This window comes from Cydia fagiglandana, chromosome 1, assembly GCF_963556715.1.
Source record: "Cydia fagiglandana chromosome 1, ilCydFagi1.1, whole genome shotgun sequence".
Taxonomy (NCBI): Eukaryota; Metazoa; Arthropoda; class Insecta; order Lepidoptera; family Tortricidae; genus Cydia; species Cydia fagiglandana.
Window position 1 is genome coordinate 17,912,714 of NC_085932.1, and position 15,654 is coordinate 17,928,367.

Consider the following 15,654-nt stretch of genomic DNA (forward strand, 5'->3'; position numbering starts at 1 on the left):
CAACTAAATTTTGTAGATTTAGTTCAGATTGGACTGAATTAAAAGAGCTAAAATAAATAAGTTGTTTACATCTGGGCTTTTGGTTATGCTCTTTAGACATACAAATGCAAAGTGTGGCTTATAAATTCACCCAATATATTGCCATAAAGAGTTTTTAGACTGCTGAATACAATGTTTGTAGCTGATTGCATAGTCTACAATAGAAAAAAGTATAATACTACTCTTACAACAAAAATGTTAAATGGCTGAGGTCACAAAACATAGTCTTTACAAGTCAATATTCCAAAAATATACTAAACAACCTTATTATCAGCATCTTAGGGTGGTATTCCATCTGTCCAATGTCAGTGTGTCTCACTCTCTCATTAAAGCAAAATGTAGATGCAATACACATTGGATAAAGAAATTGGGTATGTGGAGTACCACCCTTGGAGGGATATTATTATATTTATGGAATCTTAGCTTAAGAATGTTTGTGAACTGGACTTACCTAATTTAATTGTTATAATTATAAAAAAACAAATACTTACAATGTTACACTCAGGTCTATTGGTAATGTCCAATATCAATGGTCGGGAATGAAATGCCATTTTCATTCCATGCTTCTGCCTGAGAGTGATATTATTTCTACACACATTAAATTTATTGTCAGTTGTGTGTTCCAATTGAATTTCCCAAAGTTTTGCATTCTCGGGTATTTGGGTACACCATTCCACGGTGTAGCGTCCTTCTACGCCGTCTTCAGTTTTGTTAAAAGTGGTACCGATTTTAGATCCACATCGTATCGTAATTTCTGCAACTGCTGTCGACACCATAAAAAGAAACGACGCTGCCTTCAGCATCGTTTTTATACTCGTTAACCCCGCGATCATATACGATCTAACAAACAATAAACATGTTTGTATTCCTCACGTTTCGATAAAACCACAAGAAAACCCGTACTATCGTAGTTTTAAACACTAAAGTATATAAAATAACTATGGCAAAAGGAAATTAAGGTAAGGAAAATGTTGCGAAAACAACTATTACCAGCTAGCCTTCATTTACATTTGACTTGACAGCATAATTATAATATTCTCTCATTTTTGACAGCTGCTAGACGTCATACACCACAGATAACGTAGGCGTGCGTGATGCCCGTAAAAGCCTTTACAGACGGGCTTGCCAACCGTCCCACGATCTTGGTGCGGTCAAAATATCTCTTTTTCGTTCTCACCAAAGAATATAATACAGCTTGGCAAAAAAGAGTAGAAATTAAAAAGTGACAACATTGTAGTGTCGTCCCGTTTTCTTATATAAATTGGTTTGAAAGGGACGACACTACAATGTTGCCACTTTTTAATTTCTACTCTTTTTTGCCAAGCTGTACTCGGTTCTCACTTAAGTTGCTAACACACTATCGCACCGCACCAAGGTCATTGTGGGACGCACCCATAAGTAAGAGGGAGAAAGAGATATCGCTTTCTCCCTTTTACTTATGGGTGCGTCCCACAATGACCTTGGTGCGGTGCGATAGTGTGTTAGCAACTTTATAGCTGCGTCCTAAACGGACATATAGCGGACCATCTTACACACGATCGAACGTGCGCCGGTCTGCACCAAGAACGTGGTCCGGTGCGACCGTCAGTAAATACTATAAGTTATGTCCAGTCCAGACGGGACAATCAAATTGCTAATTTGATCAAGTATGAAATTGGCGTCATCTAGACTAACGCCCGCGTACGACTTGGCAAAAAAGTAGCAACACTGTAGTGTCGTCCCTTTCAAATCAATTTATATAAGAGAACGGGACGACACTACAGTGTTACCACTTTTTAATTTCTACTCCTTTTTTGCCAGGCTGGGACAAAGGTGGGATCGTCGATCGGCGAGCCAATATCCTTGAATATCATATTTTTTCTTATTTTTTGCAGTTGTAGCACAATGAAATCAAATTGTGAAGGTGTTATTATCCACAATTTTCTTAGGGTTAAAATGGCCCAAATCTAAAAAAAAAACTGATATTATCGAGGTTTTCTCGATTTTTGACAAAGTTGCGTCCGGAGCTCGATGTGGATGTCATGGATTATTCATTGAGCCAACATCATAAACAATTCAGCAAAAAATCAGAACTACCGGATTTGCGCAAACTAACCCCGTTACGAAAAGGCGACTAAGGTGGTTAGCTGATCATATTAATATCTCGATCTCGCTCTAATCCACCGCCGTGTCCTTATGGGACGTAAGCTGTATCCAGACGAGACAATTTTTCGCCAATCTGATGAAATTCTCCGATCGAACAGGGCCGTGCGGACGCAAATACCAATTTGATTCCCCGATCACATCAGCAGGTGCGGACACAAAAATGCCAATTTTCATAGTAGAATGCAAATTGGTGATTTAATTTGTGTACGTGTGAACGCTAGATGAGATTGACCAATTATTTTCCTGAACAAATCGACTGATTTCATCAGTCCCGTCTGGATACCCCTGTCCACGTACAGCAAATAGCCTCTCTCACACTTGAACATGCTGAAGGTAGTGGTGCGGTAAGTACCTTCATATTTAACATGACCTAATAACCTTATGCCTTCTTGTGCTTGTCATTAAGGGTTGTAAATAAAACAACGGTACCTTTTCTCAATACACCACATACTTATTAAATAATAAATTAAACTACATTAAAAAATACAAAACGTAATCACATCCCAATCTGTTGGGCCAATACAGCATACATGCCTAATGCGGTCAGTCCAATAACTGAAGCGTTGAGTGCTCGAAAGGCTAGCAAAGACCACGCGCTCAAAGACAGAAGGGAGCCAACGGCGTCTTCAAGCAGCGCTCTGTAAAGAAATAGAATGATGTCATATATACTGTTTTTAAATTGATGTTTTTCATTTGGTTCAGAAAAAAATGAACGTTAGAGTTAGACCAAGCTAAGTAGGCAGCAATTGCAAGTGTTATTTAAACGTCATTATTTCATAGAAGTTTGACGTTTAAAATAACACTTGCACAGTCTGGGCTATCAAAATCGCTGACAATTTAGCTTGGTCTAACTCTACCAACGTTATCTAACATTGACCTAAAATTACTCTCAATGTATTGGTACCTAACAATCTAGAGGTCTTTGTGAAACCTGATTAAACAAGTTTCACTCGATAGAAAAAACGAACATAAAGTGTCATTCTATGGACCTTGCTAACTATGTAAACAAACTGCCATAATGAAATTGTCTTTGAATGATGAATTTAAGTGAATTTACTAGAGACTTTTGTTTACATAGTTAGCAAGTTCCATAGAATGACACTTTTTAATTCTAATTTTTAATTTTAATTCTAAAATGCACTATCTTTTGGCAGCGCCACGTTGTTTTTACCTGTAGGGAGACAGGGCCAGCAGCGCGACCACGACGGGCGCGTGCTTGCGGGGCAGGTCGGAGCGGGTCCACAGCCACACGAGCGCGGCGGAGGCGGCGTGCTGCAGGAGCGCCACGTTGTGTTTACCTGTAGGGAGACAGGGCCAGCAGCGCGACCACGACGGGCGCGTGCTTGCGGGGCAGGTCGGAGCGGGTCCACAGCCACACGAGCGCGGCGGAGGCGGCGTGCTGCAGGAGCGCCACGTTGTGTTTACCTGTAGGGAGACAGGGCCAGCAGCGCGACCACGACGGGCGCGTGCTTGCGGGGCAGGTCGGAGCGGGTCCACAGCCACACGAGCGCGGCGGAGGCGGCGTGCTGCAGGAGCGCCACGTTGTGTTTACCTGTAGGGAGACAGGGCCAGCAGCGCGACCACCACGGGCGCGTGCTTGCGGGGCAGGTCGGAGCGGGTCCACAGCCACACGAGCGCGGCGGAGGCGGCGTGCTGCAGGAGCGCCACGTTGTGTTTACCTGTAGGGAGACACGGCCAGCAGCGCGACCACGACGGGCGCGTGCTTGCGGGGCAGGTCGGAGCGGGTCCACAGCCACACGAGCGCGGCGGAGGCGGCGTGCTGCAGGAGCGCCACGTTGTGTTTACCTGTAGGGAGACAGGGCCAGCAGCGCGACCACGACGGGCGCGTGCTTGCGGGGCAGGTCGGAGCGGGTCCACAGCCACACGAGCGCGGCGGAGGCGGCGTGCTGCAGGAGCGCCATGTTGTGTTTACCTGTAGGGAGACAGGGCCAGCAGCGCGACCACGACGGGCGCGTGCTTGCGGGGCAGGTCGGAGCGGGTCCACAGCCACACGAGCGCGGCGGAGGCGGCGTGCTGCAGGAGCGCCATGTTGTGTTTACCTGTAGGGAGACAGGGCCAGCAGCGCGACCACGACGGGCGCGTGCTTGCGGGGCAGGTCGGAGCGGGTCCACAGCCACACGAGCGCGGCGGAGGCGGCGTGCTGCAGGAGCGCCATGTTGTGTTTACCTGTAGGGAGACAGGGCCAGCAGCGCGACCACGACGGGCGCGTGCTTGCGGGGCAGGTCGGAGCGGGTCCACAGCCACACGAGCGCGGCGGAGGCGGCGTGCTGCAGGAGCGCCATGTTGTGTTTACCTGTAGGGAGACAGGGCCAGCAGCGCGACCACGACGGGCGCGTGCTTGCGGGGCAGGTCGGAGCGGGTCCACAGCCACACGAGCGCGGCGGAGGCGGCGTGCTGCAGGAGCGCCATGTTGTGTTTACCTGTAGGGAGACAGGGCCAGCAGCGCGACCACGACGGGCGCGTGCTTGCGGGGCAGGTCGGAGCGGGTCCACAGCCACACGAGCGCGGCGGAGGCGGCGTGCTGCAGGAGCGCCACGTTGGACTCTGCCGCGGCGCGCACGTAGCGCCAGTCGAACTCGGAGCCGCGCGCGCCCACCCATAGCATCACGCTACGAGTCACGACAACCTGAAGCAGAGTGCATATATTGAATATTTTTTTTATAGAACAGTTACTTTACTGTATGGTATGGGTATGGTGTTGGTATTTGTCTATGTGACAGCGTGATAAAGCTTGGTGTTATTTTATCAATTACACGCCGCCAGATGGTGCTGTACTTTTAATTTTCATGAGTGACAGTAATCAGAAAGTTACAGTAAGTTACGAAAGTTAGCAAATTTAATATGGGATTTTATATAATATTCCATTGCCATCAAACTTACATATGTGTGTGAAGTTTCAGCTCAATCAAATAAAGTTAAGTGGTTCTAATTTAGCTGCAAAATTTAAAGATTGCAAGTTAAATGAAAGCTTGTAAAATTGATGATACCTCTGCACTAGCCCAGCCTATAGCAGCTGTGAGGATTTTCGCATGGCCCTTCCCAGGTACAGAATTAATGGCAAAATAGAGCCCAAGAAGATCAGCCAGGTCTACAGTAGCCTTCAGGATTTCCTGAAAAAAGTACAAGTTTGTTTAGTTCATTTGGTTATTCATATAAAGATAAATAATGGAGCCTAACAGGGTCATTCTCCAATAATATGTCTGTGGTTCCGTCTAATTGCCACGACTCTTTTCATATATTTTGTATGGATCGTGGCAATTAGACCTCAGACATATTTTATGACAATGAACCAAAACAGTCTTCATACTGAATGTGGATGATGCCATCGTGTGCAAATGGGATATGGCTATACATAATATGTAAATGTGCATAATGCTCACACACCAGAGTAGTGTGCACCTTGAGAAAACAGACAAGTGGATACTAAATATAATTGACCGTTGTCCAACAGAAAACAAATTGTAAATAAATAAATCTAGATGGTCAGACAACCTGAAAAGGAATGGCAGCATTTGGTGTACCCCTTATGTCTCATTAATGTGTCAAAAGGGCCTCTATGTGTTTGGTTCTGCGCATGTCTACTAAATAGACATAATATGCTTGCTTTTATTCAGTGGTAAAACATTTCACGGCTCCTCTACACAATGGCCCAGTGCTGGCCACTCCAAGGGACGCAGCCATATGGTAGAATGAGATACCAATATCACTTGCTCCCTCTTAATGCATAAATGTGTCCCTTGGAGTGGCCGGTGCTGGGCCATTGTGTAGAGGAGCCATCAATTATGCTCTTTTCATGATATCATGTCATGTATTTTTAAAGGATGAATGAAAAAAGTTTGGTCTATACTGTCTATGCCACTGTTTAAGACTGATGGTGTTATTGTAGGACATCACTAGGTTTACCACTCTTTTTCAATAAATTATTATATTTAAAAAAAATGGTTGTCATGTAATATGATATGAATTAAGGTACACAGGACAGGAAAACACCAAACAGCAGTTGTCTCAGAAATCATAAATACACCCGTAAGAGGTTATTTCATCTATCCTTTTGTTGGACACTTTTTAGGAGTCCAGTTTCACATTTCATGGTATGTTAGAGCGTACCAATTCCAATAATTTTACTTAAAAGAAACTTTAAAATGTTTTTATTACTATTTTAAACTTAAACTCAACAAAGAAATGTTTTAGTTCAGTCTTGTTTGGATTATACCATTAGTTGTGAAGTTGAAAAGTAATATGTTTGATTGTTTGTAGTAAATCCGTAACAACTTACCAAAAACACATCATATTCACCCGTTGCTTGGTTAGAATCATAATCAGGGAAGAATGTAGCAAGCAGTAGCATTTTGCACAACTGAGTAAAGATGTACAGACCTCCGGCGTATACACATTTGGAAAATGTTGCATATTCAGATCTGTAACATAGCTTTTCTTATTTTAATAGGCCAAATTAGATTATTAACTTAACCTAAAAAAACATCTTAGTTCTCACTTACACTCCGGAAAACTTGTAGGCCATGTGATATGGCGCATAAACTAACGCAAGACAGTTCCCAAAGTGATAAAGCGTCATTTTTATTAATTATTTAACTTATTTTGAGTATAATGTTAGTAATATTTACTCAATAAAGACAAGAATCAATAATGCTACAAATCACAGCCAAAATTTCATTCCATTTTCATTCCAATTCATTTGTCAAAGTGACATTGACGTTACGTTGACGTGACAGCCATGATTACTTTAAATTCCGTTTTACGTTTCGGCACTGAAGTGGAGTGTACATGAATAAAATCCAATTTTTATTTTATTCTATTTACATTATACAATGGCTATGTTACTACAAGACTTACTAAATAACTAATATTAAAATAGTAAACTTTTTAAAAACAGAGTAAAGGTATTAAACAAAATTGTTATTATATTTATATGCGCTGATATTGCGTAATACGAAATGTTAAGTGATTCCTTTTTACGTTGTAAAGATGCAGAATGAATTTAACATGTAAAAGATGAAAGTAATAAAATAGTTCGTTATTATTTATGTTACATTATATATAGAATTATTATTTGGATCAAATTTTAATACGCTACTTTTAAAATAAACTATAATATCAGATCAAAGAATATAATACTCACTAGGAATATAATTCTCTGTAAGTCATGTCAAACTCACGCACGTATAATGGAAATGATATCATCGCGGGAGAGGAGATTTTTTGTTGCTTCAATTGATCGAGTAATTTATAACTTTTATTATGTTACTTACCCCTTTTTTTAGTATGAAGGGGTGTTTTCAATGGAATACAATGACGGAGACTTACTAAAGATGTTTCTTTTTGTAATTTGAACTTAGGTTGTTTTTGTGTTTTTTTTTTCTTTGTGGTAAGTAAGTATTATACACATTATTTAATTTTGCTTTTAAATATTTAGAATTAATTAAGCATTTTATAAAATACTTAGAAATAGCTATCAGGCGTCATATCAATTGCTTGAATTTTTTTAAAAGGATAATACTGAATGGGGTGCCAACAATATAGAAAGGATAGATTGTGCAGGGGTTGATAAAAAAGGGGTAAGTTGTTCAACCCTTCCGTTTTTTAGCACACGCGCAAAAGAGTAAAGGGTATGTTAACCAATGGCAGGGCTAGGTTTGGAGAATTTGAAATTTATTTGTCCGGAGGAAAACTTAGCCACCGCTCGGTGGCTGCTCCGGACGGACTCATCAGTACCCTTTCAAACCTGCTAGCAGCAACCTGTCTGTATTATGCAAACAAGGGTGCTCCCATTATTGTGTACATGTATACACATAACTTTAAACTTGAGAGTTGTAATTTTAAATTTTATATTTGAAAACTTGTGGATAGTTGGTTATACTAAACATGTAGTTGGTGAATCTTTTTTGTGATCTTTGGCTGATGGTTTCTAATTGGATTGATTTGTTATAATAGGTGAGTTTATTTGGTTTAGTCAGTTTATGTTTTATTAACACTATTAACAGTCATAAAAAAAAAAATTAAGTACCAAGTTTTTGGGAGCCAACATGATCTTCCTGTACCTACATTGTTAGATAATACTGAAATTCGAATATGGCCCAGTGGATATTTTTTAATTGATTGTTTATGTGTTATTGCAAAAGATGAAATGTAAAATGATGTCTGTATTGTGTGAAAGCACTATTAAGTTTCCAGTAACCATGTTTAGACCCTGCATGATTGCATTAAGTTTTAGGTAGGTACAATTGATCTGTGAAGTGTGTGTGTTTTTTATAAATTAATATAAATACTAACAATTATTGTTAATTTAATAAATAAGAAGTGATGACCAACATAGGCTAGGTAACCTCTATATATTCAAATAAAAAAAATATACTGTATACGATTACATTACCACAGTAGAGCTAGGTAGTAGGCATTTACGGTAAGGAAGGACACTGGTTTTAGTGTTTTTTTTTAATTTAGCAATATTCTATTTTCGGAAACATAATACATATAACGACATATAAGTCATATAGAACACGTAACTAGAAAAGTGACATAAAATTTGAATTCAAACTAATTTTCTGACGCCTTGGAAAAATACCATCAAGAGTTGCATTTAATATCAAATATATTTTATTTAAGTTTATTTATTTAGGCCACATTACCTTTTTTTGTATGCATGTTTAAATAGTATGGTTGATATGTGAATTACAAGGTACATGTACTTATTGTAAAGCTTTTAACATATTTGAATTCAGATCTCTTTTGTAGGGATGTACCATCACTCTCCGCGATTGTTGCGCCATTTAGAGTCCTGGCTAAATTGGTTGTTCAATACTTACGATATAGAATTTCCAATTTAGCATGAACCCTAAATGGCATAAAAATTCTGTGTGGTGACTGTACGTAGAACTTTCAACGCATTTCATTGCGTCATGTGTGGTTAAACTATTTTTATATTAGTTATTTTATCGAACCTCATACAAAATCGTTACGTATTTCCAAAAGTACTTGAATTTCTAAATACCTCTATAATAGATACCTACTGAAAACAATATTGAAAAACGGAAAATGTAGGCATGCGAAAACGCAACAAACAATAAGGTCAACGTCTCTCACTAAGCAAAATGTGAGACGCCAAATACACATAGGTATTTACATTGGATTGGATAAAGAAATTGGACGGGTGGAATAACACCCTCAGACACAAATTAACTCCTAATTCTGAAAATACAACCATAAAACTACCCTCAAGAGAAAATTACTAAAAAGTAAAAAGGAATAAAATAAAAGGCAGCCGGAGTCCACTCACGTCATCCCTCCATTACAGCATTGTCCTGCGACAATGGGCCGGGATAAAGAATCGCGGCCATTAGGTAAATTTCCTTATTCATTTTTTGCGTGACACCCGAGGGTAGCGGTAAAAAGGACGCGCATTTATCATGCCCGGAGAGCTTGAGATTGAGATCTCGACGCTTGAGGGTTTTTGCTGTAATCGATTGGAGTGCAGGTGTCGGGCGAGCTTTGCTATGGTACCTCCCAACCCTCCTTGTTAAAACAAGTAGCATTTCAGCATTAAGATGCGTGATATTGAAAATAAAGGTCGGCTTCAGACAGATCAGTGTTTAACTTAGAGAACTTAGGTAAGTACAACATATTTTTACCGACTAGCATGAACAATTAATGTACTTAGGTATAAATATGTAAATTGTAAGTAGGTACCTACTAAATATGTACATATATGATATCTATACAAATGCCGAATTTCACCTCGGCTATCGCCACCTACGGTTTTTTGAAGTGCTTACACAAGATCTTAAGTTTATTCAATTCAATCCTCTAAAAAATCACCATTATTTTTACTCTTTATTCTGTTAATCGTGTGCTTCAGATCCATACAATTCACTTCCACCCACACACTTCTACTGGCCTAACATGAACTGTCAAATTACCTGTGCGTTAGGTAAGTATACGTTTGCTTAAATAAGGCAACCTACTTATACCAACCTACCAAGTATATTCCACTAAAGTTTTTAATACCTATTACCTACTTAACTTCAAATCTAAAACGAACTGGGGTTCTACTACTGCTACAAAAACGAATGTAAGTAACCTCCAAAGACATGTATGTATCTTTAAGGAAGAGCTCTTCCATCCCGAATTCGTCATCAATAATGCGTTATAGAAAAATAATTTCAATTTGGGGTGGCTGCATTATTCCAGTCACGCGGGCTGCAGGCGAGTGCGGCGGCTGATAGCGGCGGGGCTTATCGGAAACGGCTTACGGTGACCCCCGGCCCGGGCCTGGGCCCCCTGCGACATTCCTCCGACCCTCCGATCGATCTCAATGCAAATACCCACGGTAGGGGACCCTCCACTATTGTTTCTTGCTCGTAATTTTCTTATTGCTTTTCCGAAGTTTTCGACCGTCGTAGTTACCTATAGCTGAGCTGAACAAAGATGTCTATCTGTATAACTTAGGTATAATGTGATTTCGCAAGAAACACGGTTATTGCAAAGTTGGTAGACAGCTATAAGTTACCTACTGCGTAATCGTAATACTTGTATGTAACTATCATTTAGATGTGTGGATTTCCACACAGTTATCAATATTAAAGTAAAAACTTGATTCATAAACGCTGTAATCTACTCTCTACTGAACAGGAATATCGAGAACTGTATAACACGTTTACATGTGTAGGCAGTTGGATAGGTACCTAATATGTCGGAGTTCCAAATGCTAATGCCACCTATAAATTCCATCTCGGCTGAAGTTACTGGGTAATATCCAAGGTTCCATTACGTGATGGCTGATCAAAAAGTCCTATTCGGTTTTATATGCCACTGAATATTGAGCGACTGTCGTATAATATCCGCAATGAGATGTACGGTGGAGGGCGTGAGATGGGAGCGTATCAGTGTACAAACAGCAACACTCGATGTCTATCTGTGGACCTTATGCCTTTTGTAATAAGGTTTACGAACTGTCAGTTAAACAGTGGGCGATGGTACCTACCTAGTACCTATTTGGCCTACGTGTGGCTTTGAATCGAATACTAATTCGATTCTGTGTCTTTTTAAGACCCATTTCTAAAGCAATGATACAAATATCACATATACGTAACGATATTTTCTTAACGATGTGGTAGGTATATGATATATACCTAACTACGAATGTTACTCAAAGTTAATACAGCTTGTAGCTTAAGTGCTTATATTAATCGGCTAAAGAGATAAAAATAATGTATGTACATTCTCAACACGAACAAGTCAAAAACCTGCAATAATTATTGGCACAAGCAGTTGGAAAATGTTGGTAAATTAAATCAATATACAGCAAAATATGTACTAAGGCAATTAAAAGTATGGCTAGTAAAGTGCATAATTGGCGTTCGTGTGAACATTACCGCATGCGATAGCTGAAGCGAATTCAGTGCGAGGGCGCTGCTGTGTTTTGGCAACCACGACTTGTTATTCACGCTCCCTGTTTTCCTGGCGTATTTATTCATAGGTCGGCGCGTATTTTTTACTCGCTCATAAATATTAAACGCGGCTCGTGCCACTAGGATTTTCAATTCGACAGTTTCGCCGGATCCCCTTAGATTTTAGGCTTTCTTTCCGCGGATTAGAGCGGCCTGATGTATGGCCGCGGGTGGCGGTAAATCAAATTTTGATTGGTATTTTCTTTGTGGAAAGTCGGAATCGTCCGATGGGAGCGTCGCATAACGTGGGTTAACCGATCCCCTGGCGCCGCGACCGTCTTATGTGGATTACGATATTTTGTATTTCTTATTCTGAGATAGACGTGCCGCGTCGCTGCCCAATTTCACACTATCGCAACATTCCCGACGAGGTAGGTAGTACGTATAACGTAGGTATCGTTTAGCCTCCCCCAGTTATTTTGAAGTTAGATCATGCCTTGTACGTCCTTTCCAATAGCTAGAAAGTTTGAAATAGGTCGATATTAGACAAGCGTAAGTACATAATTATTTTTAAAAAGTACGGATATGTACAAAATAGTATTAGTAAGTAATGTGTAAGGTAATCTACTCGCAGACCTACCTACATAATCTATAGACGGTAGGTACGTGTCATACTAATACAATACCTATTCCCTCCATATTTAGTTCATCGTTTGAATAATCAATAATCTTATAGCAAAACTTAAGTATCGCTTGTAAAATGACAAGGTCTCAAATATCTACTTTAAGTTTACTTAGGGGCTATTGGAATCAAATTTGCTTGGATAAGTTGATTTTAGTGAAATAACTCTGAGATGGCGCGCCGGAGGCGAGTCGTAACCGCTCGTGTGATCCAATTGCGGGAGAGAGCCGCTTCAAACGGATGAAATCAAATTCAGCCGCCCTTTAAATATTTGAACTGATGCTAGATTGGCGGGCGGGGGCCGTGGGGATGCGTCGTACTATTATTTTCAGGTAAAAAAGGGCGCTCATGCTCGCCCATAACAGGACGTAATATTACGATTGCTTCGGTTTTATTCATAGACCTCATTCTTTGCTTCCGATTTAATACATAAACCGTTTATTCTTGATGATACTGCACGACTGCCAGGACTTGTTAGTAAAGGTTACATTTTATTCTTCGCGTCCTTTTCGTTATAGGTACCATACTTCGTCAGCACAACGAGGCGTTCGCAAACAGAAACGTATTGTTAACGAAACTTACAGTTAAGCATACTTTGCAAAAATTGAAAATCGTAGCGTCGCCCCGCGACGCCCAGCGGGCGGAGGTGGGGTCTCCTCCGGATAAAAAAAGGATCTCAAGAAATGCTCGACCCTTTTTATACTAAATAGATAGCTAACATGACCTGAGTGGAGTTTCAATAGATGCTTTCTCGACGTACGTAGCGACCTGTAAGGAATCGAGGGGCCGGTGAAGTGAGGCGCACTCCACGCCTCCGCCGTGTGTCGCAGTTTTTCCTTTTATTTTTTACGCGAGCCCTCCGAGGGATAAGAGCTGGAATTCTTTTTAAATTGGAAATGTTTTCTAAGAGGATTACAATTTGCGGAGGTGTACGGACGGTATTGGGAATAAGGGATAGCCGTGTAATAATGTTTTGTGTTTAACATGCTTAGAATTCTTTAAGGAGTTTTCAAGTGGGGTTTTATTTCAAAATACGTTTCCGGTTTTCTATTTCTCGTTAACTTTCTGTTTTCCTCCTTTTATTGATTTTTGTTTTGCTTGCTTTCCACTCGTATCATCACACGATGAATATGTTCGGAATGGGAGCGTTGTGCATATTTAATGCCATACAATTTTATAATTTCGACTCTCGGAGACTAATTCGCACCATTACAGTAATCCACTGTGAATAAAAATGTTGAAAAACACTATTGAGCAGTTTACAATAGATGAACATGCCTAATAGTCGTCGCACGTGATCACAGTGTGTATGTGTATAGCTGAAGCCAATACGCTGAGTAAAGAATAGTCGAAATTGTAACTATACTCCCCTAATTGTAAAGCCCTTTGTGCCATTGTCACAAGGGCTACTATGGCTTGGTTGTAGGCCGTAGCTTGGGAATGCACATGATTATCCCTTGCAGTGGAAAGGGGCTTTATTTTTTAAATTCGCCTCCACCCTCGCGGCCGTCTGCGCAATTTGACCGGCTTTGTTGTTATAGTGCAAGAGCTAAGCTACAATTTTGGTTCCAAATTACATACACGAAATAGTAGTGACTAGAAACTTGATTTTTCCATTAATTATAATCATCATCATCATCATCATCTCAGCCATAAGACGTCCACTGCTGAACATAGGCCTCCCCCTTTTGGGGGGTGTATGCCATAATCGCCACGCTTGGCAGGCGGGTTGGCGATCGCAGTCGAGTACACCGAATTTGAGGGACGCTGCTGCCCGTCCACCGGTGGTCTTGGACGTAGTTTAAGGACATACCCGGGTCATTAATTATAATATGTGTAGTATAAAGTGATCGAAATCCCATTTTGTACCTTATCACAGTGACAATATTATAAGGTCTCTAACAACTTTTATATTGATTGTCATTGTGACAAGGTATGAAATGGATTGAAAATTAAATTCTTTGACTGTAGCTGTAGATACCTACTAACTTTCGGTTAGGTTTTTTCCGATATATGTATATTTAAAAAAATATATAAATTGCAGAATAAAGATCTTTGCTCTTAGAGCAATTGATACCTGACATGTTTGAAGACACTTGTCACCTACTCAATTACATATCTACTGATCTTGATCTTATAAAATATTCCTTCTAAAATGCCCAAGCTCTTGGTTCGCCCCTAAAATCATTCACTAGGGTGCGAAGTATTGAAAAAATATTTTTCTACTTGCTCCTGGGTTCCCACTCGGCTTTAAATTGTAACCACCCACAATAATTGAGTTTCTTTCGGGGTCTATAAGGCGTGTGCATTATTGCGCCGTGGAATGTGACAGGTGGCCATTTTTAATTTTATACAATGCAAAATGGGGCAATCCAATCCAATGAATATCTTAAAGACAATATATTGTTATACTTGAAGGAATTATAGGTAGAGTTAGATTAAGAGAAGTCTGCAACGATTTGTATAGTACACACAGCGCAAATGTTATCTAGACGTAATAATTTCATAGAAATTTGACGTTTAAATAAAATTGATGTAAAAATCGTTGCAGACTTGCCTTGGTCTAACCTAACTCTATTTAACTATACTATAAAAGCTAGACATGATTACAAATTTAACGTATTTGAATGATAACTTCTATATGATTGATATGATAAGTAACTACTTACCTACAGATATTTTATTTAAATTTGTAAGTAAGCAGTCGAGTCAAAAATCGGTACCTACAACCTAATTTCACTAAAAACTATTTTGGTATTAAATTCAGTTTTACAATACTCGTTTATAAGCACAGGAAAAATAAATACATGAAACGTGACATAAGTGTTAACAATAACGCCTTGCAATAATTGAAGTAAAAGATCACGGTTGCACGGTACAAAGCATTAAAGATTAACGTCAGTAAGAAAAACTAAATAGGACGGTGTAAAGTAGACTAATGTGGCCACATATCAAAAGACATTATGCGAGTGCAATACCTCGCCGGAAGTGTCCGAAAGTGGGGTTTATCTGTTATTAAGATGATTTTACTATTACGACTGCCTACATCCTGGGGACACATAAAGGGGAGTAATATGACAGCGGTCATTATACGGAATGCTCTGAAATACGAGTATAACCGAGGTAGTGATGGCTGGGGGACTTTCGACAAGAATGGAGAGCGAAGATAAGGAACGCCGAGGATTATTCGGGTTCTCAACGTCTTTAGGATGGCAATACTTTACCTACTCACAAAGCGCTAGTACAATACATACATACTATTAAAATGCCATTATACAATTAAATAAAGCATAGAAAACATCCATAACTCAGGAACAAATATCAGGAGCAAATAAAAGCTCATTCCAGGATTTAAACCCGGGA

The 15,654-nt window shown here is 40.1% G+C and overlaps 2 protein-coding genes across 3 annotated transcripts in view; both read right to left on the minus strand.

The window, feature by feature from the left end:
- LOC134665801 (uncharacterized) overlaps positions 1 to 1,043 on the minus strand; it is a 152,859-nt gene extending 151,816 nt beyond the window's left edge. For both annotated transcript variants that reach the window (XR_010098420.1, XM_063522791.1), the window contains exon 1: positions 531 to 1,043. Coding sequence is in view for 1 of the 2 variants with exons in the window: in XM_063522791.1 (XP_063378861.1) it covers positions 531 to 872 (342 nt within the window). In the remaining variant the exon portion in view is untranslated. The remainder of the gene's footprint in view (positions 1 to 530) is intronic.
- Positions 1,044 to 2,620: 1,577 nt separating this feature from the next.
- LOC134670966 (BOS complex subunit TMEM147) lies at positions 2,621 to 6,891 on the minus strand. Its single transcript, XM_063528793.1, has 5 exons — positions 6,705 to 6,891; positions 6,482 to 6,623; positions 5,193 to 5,315; positions 4,626 to 4,831; positions 2,621 to 2,822 (listed from the first exon to the last, which is right to left on the minus strand). The coding sequence occupies exons 1-5, from the start codon at positions 6,779 to 6,781 to the stop codon at positions 2,681 to 2,683; spliced, it is 690 nt and encodes a 229-aa protein (XP_063384863.1). The 5' UTR covers positions 6,782 to 6,891; the 3' UTR covers positions 2,621 to 2,680.
- Between the last annotated feature and the right edge of the window lie 8,763 nt (positions 6,892 to 15,654).

Bases quoted from the DNA above. Each gene is read 5' to 3' on its own strand.
- LOC134670966 (XM_063528793.1), bottom strand. From the start codon at position 6,781: ATGACGCTTTATCACTTTGGGAACTGTCTTGCGTTAGTTTATGCGCCA. The intron at 6,624-6,704 runs GTAAGTGAGAAC...GCTATGTTACAG, and splicing joins GCCTACAAGTTTTCCGGAGT to ATCTGAATATGCAACATTTT. The intron at 2,823-4,625 runs GTAAACACAACA...ATTTCTTTACAG, and splicing joins CTGGCCCTGTCTCCCTACAG to AGCGCTGCTTGAAGACGCCG.